Genomic DNA, 14185 nt, shown 5'->3' with positions numbered 1-14185 from the left:
CATGGTAAGGGCCCATCAATTCAAGGCTGAGGATAAAGCAGTCGCCCCTGGGCTGGTAACATTGTGCCACGAGTGCTCAGTCAGCCAGTGTCCCTTGAAGCAGAACGCCCCCTCCGCTGCCATGCTCACTTGCCCTAAGCCCGAAGTGAAACACGAGCCTTGTGGAGCAGAATGGCCCATCCAGGCTGAGCTGACAAGACCCAGTGTCCTAACGGAGCACTACATCCAACGGGCCCTTTGTTGCTCCGACCAGCTGCATATCTGGCATCCCGGCCAAACGCCTTGGCGCTCATAGAGGTGTCCCACAGAATTGACAGCTTCTAATTTACTCTCTCATCATCACCTTGCCTGGTTTGCAGCAAATACACAATGCACTCTTTCACTCGGCTCAGATCAGCCATCTCTTCGCCAGCAAATGTTGATTAGATTTTTCTGCATCCAACGTTTAATTTGCACACATCAAAAAATAGACTGAGAGAAAATGAAGCATCATTTGATTCTCTGCTTAAAAAAAGCCTGTATGGAGGATCGTGTGCCATGAGACATTAGTGTCATCATTATTTGGGTTCAGTGAGCCTGTGTACGAGCTTGAACCAAACATCCTGGACTCTAAACATCTCTGCTATCTTCTTTATAGAGAGCAAGCAGATGTGGTGCATGTCTGCAGCTCTCGTTTGTGAAAAAAGTGCAAGAGATAATTATACAGTAAGGGGAGACAGAAAACAGAATCCAGGGTCAGGGCTCTGATATGAGACTCGACTCGTGTGCACCATGTGCAGTCCAACCTCAGTCAGCATGGATGCAGCCCACAGGAAAAAAAAAAGATGCTTTCGGCTCACAAGGAGCAACTGCGCTTTAAAGAAAAAGTTCATCTCTTCATTAGGAATAGTCAGCACAACTGTACCACCTTGTTTCAATCCTGTTAAAGGGTACATGTGGTTCTCCGAGACAACATGGCAGCTAACGCACACAGACGTACTTGCTCCTTCTTCGTCTACAGAGATGTGACACAGCGCCACTGAAAGGCAAATCTGGACCAATATATGGTTTATGAGAAAGCAATCATGGGGGTATGGATGTCTCAATAACAAGTGAAAAAAGAAGTACAATTAATAGGGCAATACACACATTGGTGGTGAATCGGATTGAGGAGCAAATTGGCTGTTTAAAAACAAATGCTGAATGACTATTTTTAGTAGAGACATATGTATGACGTATGTACTGTATGACAATCTGAAGACAACAACCAAGGAAGGTGGTGTGACGTCACATCCGTTCCTACCATGCCGCCTTGCACTAAAATTAACCAGGGGGATTTCGGGCGTATTTTTTCGGTGAATACAAGAAGAGACACAAAGATAGGAACACCAGATATAAACTTGAAAATATTGCTCCGTTTCCCCCATCAATATCTCAAAACAGGGCATCGGACCATGTACAAGTACATGTTTTACAAAAGGTTATCATGGACCGCTCATCCTATAGATTTCACACATAACAAGAAAACAAGTTCCACTTGTCCAAGTATATTCATGTAGTAGCTTGAAATAACATTTGATGCAAAGCTCAAAAGTATATCATAAACATACATCTATTCATCATAATCAGCATAGTATACAAAGAGTATGTTTGAGGCATTTGTGGAAGGCTCTCCAAACAAACACCTATTTGCAAATGTACAGTTTTTATATCATCCTGTTTCCTTTTCAATGTTTACTCCCTTTGTAAGTTATGCCCAAGAGATAGCAAGCACGCCTTGGCCTTAATTGCACAATTTGACATCCGCTTTGCTTATTGTTTAGCCTCAAACAGCAGGGACATTTAAATGATAACACAGTTAATTCTGGGAAACACATACTGTAAATGATCACCAACGTTTACTTTTAATAAGTGAAAACAACATTGGATATTCAGTGTGATGTTCTGAGCTAAATATTGAATGAAGGTAATGTTACGGGATAATTTTTGTTGAATAGATTATTGCATCCAGGTCAAAATCGGATGGCTGAAATGGTCATTAAACTATAAATGCTGCTGAATCCAATGTAAAATATCATTTGTGAGTTTTGTGGAAGCCTGTTGTTTTGTCATGTTACCAATCGTAAAGATGAGCAAACTATTATTCCGTATACACATACAACGATAGGTTTATGATGTGTTCATTTTATAATTTGCTGTAAAACAATGTTTTGCTCGTCGTGTACACAGTTTTCAGACAGCAAAAATGTATTGTTTATATTCATGGCTATATTTAAGCACATGCATCATTTGCCTTCCCAATATTTACCACATGCGGGGGAAACCACACAGCTGCCAACAAATAAATAGAAAACAACAAGAAGTGAACAAATGTGTGTGGGTTTGCATTATATTGCTACACTGTGTTTCAGTATATGCTAATATTAGCATGCACCTTGATGTTCAGCAAGCATGTTTTTTTTTTTATCAGTCATTCCCAGGAGACTGGAGGCTCAAAGAGATGGAAGGAGCAATGAGGTTGCTTAAATCCCACTCAATCCTATTACAGTGGATTAGGGCCCAGTCACTTGACTGCAGGTGAGCAATTGTATACTGCAAATAAACGAGTTATGACAACCCACATCCCGAGGCCCACAATTTGTGCAAAGGATAGCCATAATAATTCCTCTTTCTCTTACTAAATTGTAATTTCCTGAGAGGCGCCCTGCGTGTGCTGATCAATTTTCCATTTCTGCAGTCAATTATTGTAGGCTAAGTGGGAGGTGAATGTGCATGCGTGTTGTTTTTGCCCCATGACAGCAAAACATCGAAAACACTTTTTTTCATGCTTTTTTTTAGCACTTTATCTTAGCCTGCAGCACTGTAATGCTTAACACATCTAGTCATTCATACACTTTAACTGCATAAGTTGTGATGGCTGACTGATTAAGCAATGAACATTAAGCCTTTTGATGACTCAGTGGAAATGCAAGAAATGTATCTGGGGGTAAAAATGCAGTTCCCTTGTTGACTGCAACCAGCGGGGGGTATTACTGATTCTGTCTCAACAAATTGACAAGAACAACAAGATTGAGCTGCAATCCATGCAGACCTCCTCTGTGACACAAGACAAATCCCTTGAGTAAGCAGGTCAGCAAATTTATTACAGTCAGCGTGTGACTTAACAGTTGTATATATACTTTCATTTGTCTCACCAAGTTAATTTTCAAACTTTAAAATGGTATTATTGTGGACAATGCTGTGGAGTTAACTGATTAGACTGATTAGACGTGTGAGAAATACAATTAATCACTGCGCATAGTCGAGCGCTGAAGCTTTGGTTAGCTTCCTGTAAACGTCTTCTAGCAGCGTAATGATAAACTATGAATATCCTGATGACTTTACTGTACGTAGGCTTGGTACTGTATCACAAAGGCAAGCGGTATGGGTATTGATGAGCAGATGGTCCTGGTTACATATTGACAGGGAACGCTAAAATCTATCAGTAGTGGCCAAAATTCATTTGTGGTAGCCCACCACGGATAAATGTATATGTGGGACACACTGTGGCTGAAACGATCCAATCAATAGCATTATTGGTTGGATCATTGAATTACGATATGATGGCCAGTAAAAAAAAAAAGAATAACATCTGCATAATATAAGCCGATCAGATATCGCTGATCAAATCGCAAAGTTAAGAATATACTACACATTCAAAAATAACACTTAAAAGGTGAGATGAACTAATGATTTTTCCCATCGTTAAAAATGCCCGTCCAAAATAATTTTTTTAACTGACAACCCCCCCCCCCCGACATTGCCCAAGATGGCCGCAAAGCACTACTCACGTCCAAATTGAATTCACTTCAACCTTTTCTTTGTCATGATTCAGTCTTCTGTTCTGTATGTTCAATTTCAGTGTTCAAATGTATTTAACAATTTGCCAAATGGGCGGCCCGGTTGTCCGGTGGTTAGCACGTCGGCTTCACACTGCAGAGGTACCGGGTTCGATTCCAGCTCCGGCCTCCCTGTGTGGAGTTTGCATGTTCTCCCCGGGCCTATGTGGGTTTTCTCCGGGTGCTCCGGTTTCCTCCCACATTCCAAAAACATGCGTGGCAGGCTGATTGAACACTCTAAATTGTCCCTAGGTGTGAGTGCGTATGGTTGTTCGTTTCTGTGTGCCCTGCGATTGGCTGGCAATCGATTCAGGGTCCCCCGCCTACTGCCCGAAGACGGCTGGGATAGGCTCCGGCACCCCCCGCGACCCTAGTGAGGATCAAGCGGCTCGGAAGATGAATGAATGAATTTGCCAAATGCTCGCCAATATTTTTTGATGATAGATTTATTTACCTTAAAATACATGAGCCGGAATGTCTATACAGATTGCCGGGATATCAGAGGGCACAAAACATGTTGCTGATAATTACACCATGTCTCAAGCCGACAGAACTCAATAACTCGGGCAGGACCCAGGCATTTAAGGGGCACATATCGTCTTGAGTACCAATGGAGGGGGTCTCTTTCTCTCCCTCGTTCATGTTCTCATCTTCCAAGTCTCTAATCTGAAATCGGACACATTACTCAGCTCAACCTTCCCTGCTCACCACACGCACATTCAGGTCTCATTTCCCTTCATGCCATCTATAGTGTGGTCCCCACCGGAACCACACCGACCACTGCAGGCACAAAAACACTACCCACTCAGTCTGCTTGGATGGGCTCTGCACACCAATAAGAAGGTGGTTTGGGCAGGGGAAAAGGAAGATAAGAGGGTTGTGGGAACAAAGGCTAGCAAAGAGGAGATGAGGAGGCACTCTCCATAGGTTACCGTCAGATGCAAGAATGTTAAAGAGCTGAAACCTGTGCATACGTAGAGGGAAATGCTGTCCATCACAGGGAAAAAAAGAATACTAGTATGGCCTTCACTCCCTTATCCATGGGTCAGTAACCATCTAGGCCCCCTCTAGATTACAGTAACATGTATCCTGATCCCTATCAGCACAGCTATCACCACCACTGCCTCACAGAAGCACAGACACTGTCATCTTCACACTATCGCATCAACTCAGAGACATGGAAGTAATGATATTAAACAAGCCCACAACATACCGGCAAGTAGAACAACACCACAGATCCTCCCTTCTCTCCACCACAGAAATTTTCCTTTTCCCAAGACTCAAACTTCTTATTTCTTACTTCTCAAGTCTTCATTCAACCCCACTTCATCTGTTATTCTGCCATATAGTGACATGACAGAAATGTCTGCCCTTCAACTGAATCTCAGTTGCAACATTTAAAACTGACTCAAGCCTCTTTAATACAATACATGGAGATAAATTGAGAGGAACGTGTTCATTGATTCAATCAATCAAATATTTTGCTAAAAACTCCTTAGTTCCAAATGAATCTTCATTCATCACCATAACCAAACATTTTGGACAGTTGTATTGTTCTAAATCTGAGGACATTTTACATAAGGCACTGTTCTGTTTGAGCATGTGCAGAGAGCAATGTCCATGAAGGCACAAATCTATCAAATACCTTAAGCATGTTTATGATGAGTCAGAAAATCGTATCTCCTGCAACATTGGTAACCATTGAACTCACACATGCTGTTTTTAGATGAATAAAGTGTTCACACAGAAGCCAAAATATATTTAAAATTGCAAAGTTACGTTCAAACCCATTTTACATTAAATGTTCAATTCCTGCAGGTGAAACGGACAGATAGAAATGACATGCAGTAGAGTAAAAAACAAAATGGCCAAATTTAATCATAGCAATGCAAGCCCAGTTAAAAAATATCAGATAATCATATTTAAATGTATTGGAACAACAGTGAAAGGCATGTGGATATACTGTATGTGAACACGGTGGATATGAGTGGCCTATAACATCTCGACACAGTTTTGCACATGGAGAAAAAAAAAGTCAAAATCATTGAGGGTTGCACAAGAATTTCGAATATAATCAAAACAACTGTTCGTAGTTAATTGCAGCTGTAAACAGACACGCCTGAGAGAAGGCAAACCCCATGAAAATTAAGTAATTTGCATCACAGCAAAGACAACAGCAGGCTTTATCCTAGAGCCAGGTACCATGTTGATTAACATGACTTCCATTTTGTTTTTATGTACCCCTCCACATGCTGCTCGACCTGAAATGTAATCACATTAGCGAAAGATCTTATCTTCACTCTGTGCCTTAGTAAACTCTTAATAATGGCTCAGAGGAGATTCTTGAATATTAGGTCATGAAATATGCCCCCGGGATCTTTGGGGAGAACTGAGCATCGTCTACCAAAGATCGGTCATTCATTGCCAGCAATCACCTTGTAAGAGTTAAACTGATCATTTCCGAAAGGCTCTGTATGGTAGTGTACATCACCTTGCTTTTAACAACTCCATTGTCCGATAACACACTCTCAGAATACCATGGGTTGCGCTACTCTTATCAGTGGCAGATTATTTCCTGATCGTGAAAAAGGGATTAGTTCAGCAGTACCCAAACAGCCAGACTGTGGACTGACAAAAGGCTGTGGATCAGTACGTTCCATGCCCGTAATTACATTCACATTCACGGCCAATTCGGAGTATTCACTGACCCCAACGTGTATGTTTTTGAACTGTGAAGCTGACATGCTAACCGCATTTTCTTTCTTTTAACAACAAATAAGTAAAAATATATAAATAATTGTATATAGAAGGTTAACATTACATCCCTGTTCAATTGCCTGCGTTTGTGGAATTGAAAAATACTTTTTCAACTTTTAATGTGACCTTGACAGCGTGTTTTTGAGATGGGGTGGGGGGTCCACTCCATTAAAAAAAGTTTCCCCAAAACACCAACCAAAATGTGTTATGGTCTGATGAAAACAAAAAGGTGAAATGCTTTGCATATAACTCCAAATGTACCCTATGGTGAAAACAGAACATTGCTCATCACCAAAAGAACACCATATTCTACCGTGTAGCATGGTGGAAATAGCAGAAAGTGTGTGTTGGCTGCCATTTAACGTGAGTTGGTTTAACAGATTAATTTTGAACACAGCAGCAACTTTGATGTGCACACTTACAAGACTACATTATTTGGTTTGTTTGTTTTTTGAAAAAAAAAAAAAACAATCTTTTTCAATTGAGTTGTGAAAGCTACAGGTTACAAATTGTTTTACTCTGCTGTCTGGAGCCAATTTGGCGTTGCAAATGAGAATCTGTTCTCAGTTGTCTTTCCGGAATATATTCAATTAAAAAAAATGTTGTATTGTCAGAGTTGTTTTGTTTTATCAAGAGCATCTGTGTCTTTTGGTGCGATGGCGAAGTAGGTTTACAAGTTAACTAACTCTGTAACTCAAATATGTTTCAGCAGAGAGACACTGGATGATGACAAAGCGGAACAATAAATTCATTCATTCATCTTCCGAGCCGCTTGATCCTCACTAGGGTCGTGGGGGGTGCTGGAGCCTATCCCAGCTGTCTTCGGGCAGTAGGCGGGGGACACCATGAATCGGTTGCCAGGGCACACAGAAACGAACAACCATTCACACTCACACCTAGGGACAATTTAGAATGTTCAATCAGCCTGCCATGCATGTTTTTGGAATGTGGGAGGAAACCGGAGCACCCGGAGAAAACCCACGCAGGCCCGGGGAGAACATGCAAACTCCACACAGGGAGGCCGTAGCTGGAATCGAACCCGGTACTTCTGCACTGTGAAGCCGACGTGCTAACCACTGGACTACCGGGCCGCCCGAACAATACACTGTCAAAAATAATAATAATCATAATATTAATATTAATAATAATACCAGAACACATTCTTACTGTGGCTATTAGCTCTCTAATGATGATTGGATATATTTCAAACTGCTTCGCCACATGGAGATACGGCTCAGAGCGCCCATGAATTCTCATTTGGGGTGATTTGTATTCACTCTGCATTTTGTATGTTTAGTTATGCACGGACAGAAAAAAAAAGTTACTTGAAAATTGTTTGGGTTGTAAAATGGTTGAGGATAACTGCAGTGGAGCATACATGGGAAGTGGGTGTATCTGGATGACATCATCTTCACAATAGTAGTGATTATGTCAACTCACGCTTGTATTGCTGAAGTATCCTGGTCTGTCAGTGTAGTGGGAATGCGGCCCCATGAGGATATAAAGGTCCTCTTTGCGCTCAAGATGGGCCTAAAGAAGAGGCTTAACACCTTGCAGAGCTGGAGACGACATGTTTGTCCGTCCCAAACACCCTTGGGCAACACGGAGCGCCACAATGTTCTAATCCTGTCTAATCTGGACACAGTGGAGCATTTGGAGAAAGGGATATGGCTAATCTCATAGAGACATAAAGGACACTTTGCTGAGGCAGACAAAGAAAGGATAGACTCTAAACCTGATGTATATATGTATATATACACACACACACACTATATTATAAATAGTACAAAGATGAAACACGGTCGATGCATGTTCATAACAAATTCTAATTTTTTTCAAGGTGTAAAAGTATTCAAAACTGGACCGAATACTCACTGTGCCCAGCCCTTAGGGACGCAGGGGATCTGTGGATAGCAATAGGCACAATATGTTGACGTTTGTTCTCTTGGGAGAGTGGAACATGGTGGAGACTCTCCACTGCACCTGGTTCTGACCCTGCCACAGAGCCCAGAGCCAAAGCAGTGATCCACAACACCAGGTGGGCAAGGGAAGCCCAATTGTGGTGAAGGGGCTCTTCCAGAGGTACCAGGGGAGTGGTCCATCCCACCAGCATCTTTCTTTAGTGGCTTGTTGAGGCTTTAGATTTCAGATGGAATTTCAGTTATCTTTAAAGCCCATAGTTCTCACCACACAAATTCTCAGTGTACAGAGATCGACAGACCGATCCACAGGGGAGAGATTGTACACCACAAAAATGTCTTTTATGTTATTTATACTTCTTGTTGGTTTATGTCGAGTTAAGAAATCCAGATCAGCATGAAAAGATGGAAAGAAGTAAAAAACATAATCTAAAGCAAAATCAAAAATTTAGGACAACTTCAAAAAACGATGGAAATCCCCTCCTTGAATCCCACACTGATCTGCTTTTTTTCATTATGAAACTAGTAACATCTTACAACTAAGACTCTGTATTCCAAAAGATGCAACTGGAAGAATAAGCCAGCTTCAATGGCACAGTACAAAGTGGAAGGCTTCAGAAAAGCAAAACCCATAGTTCCTTCATTCTTCTCTTCCTGTGCTCTCAAAGGTTATCCAGAGGAATGGAAACATAGTTAAATCCGAGTCTCTTTTGCATGTGTTGGAGGGTTGCTATGCGGCTTTTAGTGCACCTGTGGGTTAGTCAGGTAGCACAGTCGCTCTCCATCCAGAGATGTGAGCTCTCAATGAAACAGTGGCACCTGGGAGAAGAAAACAAAACAAAAAAAAAGCCCTGTGCAGGAAACACACGCTCACTCGCAGGCAGCATCAACCGCGCTGTTCCAGAAGATGTGCGCAGGAGGACTTGGGGAGAGAGAAAGGGAAAGAGTAGGGGAGGAGTAGGACTGAAGGGAGGGGGTGCTCAGCAGCCAGCCAGGAAGCGAAAGGCGAGAGTGGCTATGCAAATGGGCAGCATGCACATAGTGAATCACTGGAGCCGTAGAGCATTGCAGGAATTGCCCCCAAGCTCTGATTCCGTTTTCCACAACGACCCCCCCAACCCCCCGCTTCCCTTTCTCTTCAACACTCTCTTCAATACGGATAATGGGGGGGGGGGGGATTAAGGAACAGTTACATTCATTTTTACTCTCTTTTTCAATAACTCTCTTGTTCTGCTCCATAACCCACTCACTTTCATCCCTGTTGATCAAGGAAACTTGATGTTATTCCCCATAATCATATATTCATAATATCATAATAATCTAGATCAATATATTCCATTTATTCCTTGCTTACTTTTAAGAATTGTTCAGCCTTGACAGTTTGCTGTTTACTGCAGGCACAACTGAACATGCGTGATCCTGCTTCAGCACACAAAGGCAGTTCATAAACAACAATATACGATTGTATACAGTACACTTTGTACTGTGCTAAGGTCTGCTCTGCCTGTTAATAAAGGACCATTAGTCACAAGAGAGGGTCTGCAGATGGCAGCCATGGTGCACAGTGTGTGCCGCAGAAGCCGAGAGAACATGTGGACATTAAAGCCCCGCTGACAAACGCGATCGGGTTCAGCTGGGAAGGTTTCTTAAGTGTTTCAAGTTCAGACTGGAAGCAGACAAGACTCACACTCACAATGTGTATGCCACTGCCCAGCCTGCTCACCACTGAAAAGTAATGAGCATTCAAGAAGGAAATTGTCGATGCATTGCAGAGCAGGTTTTCTTCGGCCCAGGGGAAAAGGTCTTGTGACTGTGTGTTTGTGACTTTACATAATTTCAATAACCTCTTAGCGCGGTGCAGTCGTTCTTGCAAAAAGGAATGTGTTTGTACTCTGGTAATTATAAATTGCAATCGGCATAACGATGTCCAGTCAGAAAATATATTATGGCTGCTTGTCAAGTACCAATAATTAATACATGAACAGTAAAAAAAAAAGTACCGTACCCAGAACAGCATCATTTTGGTTTGTACAGTAGCAGAAATGCTGCGTTGTGCAGCATCTACATTTAATGACATCATCTCAGTAGTAACGCTCTAATAATCAGGTTCATTGTTAGTTGCTTGTTCATTTGTGCCCCCAAGTGGTGACTAAGTAAAGTGCATGAAGGTTGTGTTTGTCCAGATTGATGAGAGAAAGGCTCTCCAGACACAGGAGATATCAGGTTAGGCTGCTGACTCCACACTAAAACGCCCCTTTGACTGAGTGTAAAGCCTCGCCTTTTGTTATCATTCACAAACTGACCATGACATAACAATGCTTTAGGAGAAACAGCAGGATGAAAAAAGACACGAAAGCGTGCCTGATTCCCACTGAGACAAATGCATTCACATTTTTGAATTGGATATCTAGAAGAAAACCACAAATGCTGACAAACTACCACCCTCCTTGATCGCCACCGGAGGTGAAATAGGATGTAATCGAGCGTAACTTCTTTTAAGCCGGTGTCGCTTCATTCATATGATGCCACGGTTGACACAGGGTAGCTCAAGCATGAACGCCAAGCCATGCATTTACTAGGTGCACCTGCTTTGTGATGCAGTGACTCGTTCGTGTTAGGCCCAGAAACATATGTGGCGCTAGACAACAATGAGCAAGCGCAGCAGGGTAAGGGAGCATAATGTCTCAATAAGGTAGGAAAATTCCATTTTGCCACATTTCAATTGAACGCGTGTAGTATTTCAAGTAGAGTCTCGGGAGTGTCTGTTTGGATTGGTTCTGGATAGGGGTACAACTCTAGATCTCAGAGTGAAGGTTGTCACTCTGGAGTTACACAGGTCACAGGCCATCAGCTTCTTCAGTTTCAATCCACATGTACATCAGCTGCCCTCACTCTCAGTTATCACCACAGCCATGACAATCTTTGCCAATAGGAAACAAACCCTCTCATCTTCTGATCAACTTGCAGCATTCTAATGGAATGGGATTTATTGAAGTCGCAAAGCATACCAGTACACAAGCGACAATATGAACCAACGTTTTGGCTTTTGTAAAACAAAATTCTGCCATTGAAGACGCATATTATTATGCACGCGGTGAGTCCTGTACACCTGAAATGAAAAAAAAAAAGCTTTCGAATAAGAAATAATGCACTGATCTCGATGTAAATTGGGCTTTGGATAATCATAAACTTGAAACTTAGGTTCATTAAATTGACAGAGACACCCACGTGTAAGATTTAGCGGACAGTTGGCTATCTCAGGAAAACATGAATATAAATAATTATAGAAGGTACCTGTTCAGCCCTCAATAAATTATCCAACGAAATGGAACAATAGACGTGAGGTAATGCATGGCAGTATACAGTGCACTTGCAGGGAAAAGAAAAATGTTTGACCTCATAATATATAACAGTAGTTCTTAATATTTAGTACATAACCTTTGGTCATTGCCAAAAATATGTATATTCAAGGGATAACCTTATGTACACACGATACATCCGATTTCCACATAAGCCATGACATCACATCGCTAATCATTTCCAAAATCCCCCCAAAAGATATATTGAGCCTGTACTTAGTCAATAACATTAAAACAACCTTGCACATACATGCAAATTGAGGTTATAGTGGGATGTGTGCATCAGTACATCCCTCTTGCTTCTGTCTGTTGCTTAGCGTGTGCAGATATGCAGAAAAAATGTGTCCGCAAATGCATAAACTAAATCCTGACTGTCAGTGAGAGAGATAGGGGTCATAGGTCATCAGCTTTCTGGAGGCTTTCCCTCTATCTTGTCTGACAGTTCCCAAGATGCAGGGGACTGCCGAGGCACTGCGGTCTGTCCATCTCTGTCTATCTGTCTCTCCCGAAAGCCCAGTCCATCACTTCTCTTCTCGCCATCTTAAACAGGTCAAGGACGGTCCGCCTCCCACTTGAGGAGAACACCTTTGTCAAAGAACTGTGTTAACTACAACAATGAACTCACTAATTGAAGTTGCTCCTTTCCAACTACAAAAAAAATAAATAAATAAATAAATAAAAGAAAATACTCTGTCCTTGCCTCCTGAATTAAAGAAAATCTTTGCAAAATACCTCTCAGACAAATGTAAATAATTTTCTTTCAACACAAATGCAAGGCCATTCTCCAGTAATGATCGCGAAGAGAAGAACTGATTGCAAGGAGTGTTCTATAAAAGAGTCCCCATCAGACATAGGGTTTATGGGGACAATATTAGTTCTGCACTTCTCTCCATGTCTCGTGCTCTTCAATTTCAGTTGAACTTCATATCTGGAGCATTTTCGATTCATATTCCCCTAGTAGTGGGAAACTATAGCGGCATAAAGCTCAGTTGACTTGATATAAAACGGGGGGAAACACAATGTGGAGGTTGGACTTCACTACAGAGTGACACATGTGGATATCGTATTCGAATTGTATGTTGACGTGATACAAGAACATGTGCTGTGCCTTTATCGTGAAACACAAGGTCAGGAGATGTTGAAAAAGTTTGTTTTCTGGTAAGCGCTCAGATGAGGCGCTCTTATAAATAGCTGACCATAAATGTACAGTACTGCAGTTGTATAAAAGAGCCAAGTAAAAAGTGTTGTACGCATGATGAGAGGGTCGCAAAATAAAACATCTGGGATAAAAATAGTGTCTTTCACATATTTTGTAGGTCAGATTGTCATTATAGGGCTACTGTACCTTCACATCTGACACCTATGGCCCAAGAGGTCTCGAAAACAGTGTTTCCTAATTTTTATTATATTTTACATGAGCAAATAATATATATAAATAATCCACTGCAACCACACAAACATGTCCCCAAAAAGAGATTATATAGGTTTATTATGTACCTTCTGCCATGTATTGGACGAGCAGTTAATTGTTCTGCCTTGTTATGTTATGTCATTGCTGGCATGGATAGCTAAACAAAGATCCATTATTTATCGATATGCATTCTTTTCGGACCAATTCACTGAAATGGACTACTTTCCCACAGCTCACTTGATGATCTCTCACGGCACACTCGTATGCTCTGACGCATTGGTTTGGAATCACTGCTCTAAGAAAGGTTAATAGCTTTCCCCCACCCAGCTTCATCCCCATCCAACTCCAGAAAGCGAGAGCCATCCGATGCTATATGTGCCGCCAGGCTGCTTGGGAGTGGCAGCCAATGCACCAAATGTTTTGGCTGAGAATATCCGAAATCCCTATTAAGCAGGACTCTTACTTAAACCACTTAAATCAAGACGGCGGTATAGGTGGAAATGAATTTTCCCCAAGATAGTCAGCGATCGCATGTGCCAGCTTGCTGCTTTCTACAGATAGGGACCCGTGCAACCTATGAAGTCTGTTCTCCTTAAATGAAAAACATGAGAGAGCACAAAGTCAAGGAGACTTTCGAAGGTTGAACTGACTTTTCTGTAACGGAGAAAGAGAGGGATGGCTTTAGTCTAATCCCTGGGTGCTTGGAATGAAAGGTCCATGGGCCACGGGGGACAGACGCCTGTTTGCTGTTCACTGAAAAGCTTGTTTCATTGGCTTTGGAGATGTATTTAAGCTAATATGTATACAAGAACATCCATCCATCCATTTTCTCTACCACCTGTCCTAATTAAGGTCAAGGATTAGTTAGACTATCCCATCTGA

At 41.8% G+C, this 14185-nt stretch overlaps 2 protein-coding genes across 20 annotated transcripts in view; both read right to left on the bottom strand.

Moving 5' to 3' along the window:
- Positions 1-14185, bottom strand: part of psme4a (proteasome activator subunit 4a) — a 415963-nt gene that overhangs the window by 150332 nt on the left and 251446 nt on the right. The gene's annotated exons all lie outside the window — the stretch shown is intronic.
- Positions 1-14185, bottom strand: part of LOC127610233 (neurexin-1a-like) — a 230181-nt gene that overhangs the window by 96561 nt on the left and 119435 nt on the right. For 2 of the 19 annotated variants that reach the window (XM_052080120.1, XM_052080121.1), the window contains exon 1: positions 8490-9453. The exons of 15 other annotated variants lie outside the window; for them this stretch is intronic. In XM_052080120.1, coding sequence (XP_051936080.1) covers positions 8490-8727 — 238 coding nt within the window. In that variant the 5' untranslated portion in view covers positions 8728-9453. Of the gene's footprint in view, positions 1-8489; positions 9454-14185 lie in introns of those variants that run through there. 2 more of the 19 variants (XM_052080122.1, XM_052080123.1) reach the window with 1 other exon arrangement.

Source organism: Hippocampus zosterae, chromosome 11, assembly GCF_025434085.1.
Source record: "Hippocampus zosterae strain Florida chromosome 11, ASM2543408v3, whole genome shotgun sequence".
Classification (NCBI taxonomy): domain Eukaryota; kingdom Metazoa; phylum Chordata; class Actinopteri; order Syngnathiformes; family Syngnathidae; genus Hippocampus; species Hippocampus zosterae.
The sequence above is the reverse complement of the archived record's forward strand: the minus strand, read 5'-3'. Positions and strand labels throughout refer to the sequence as shown.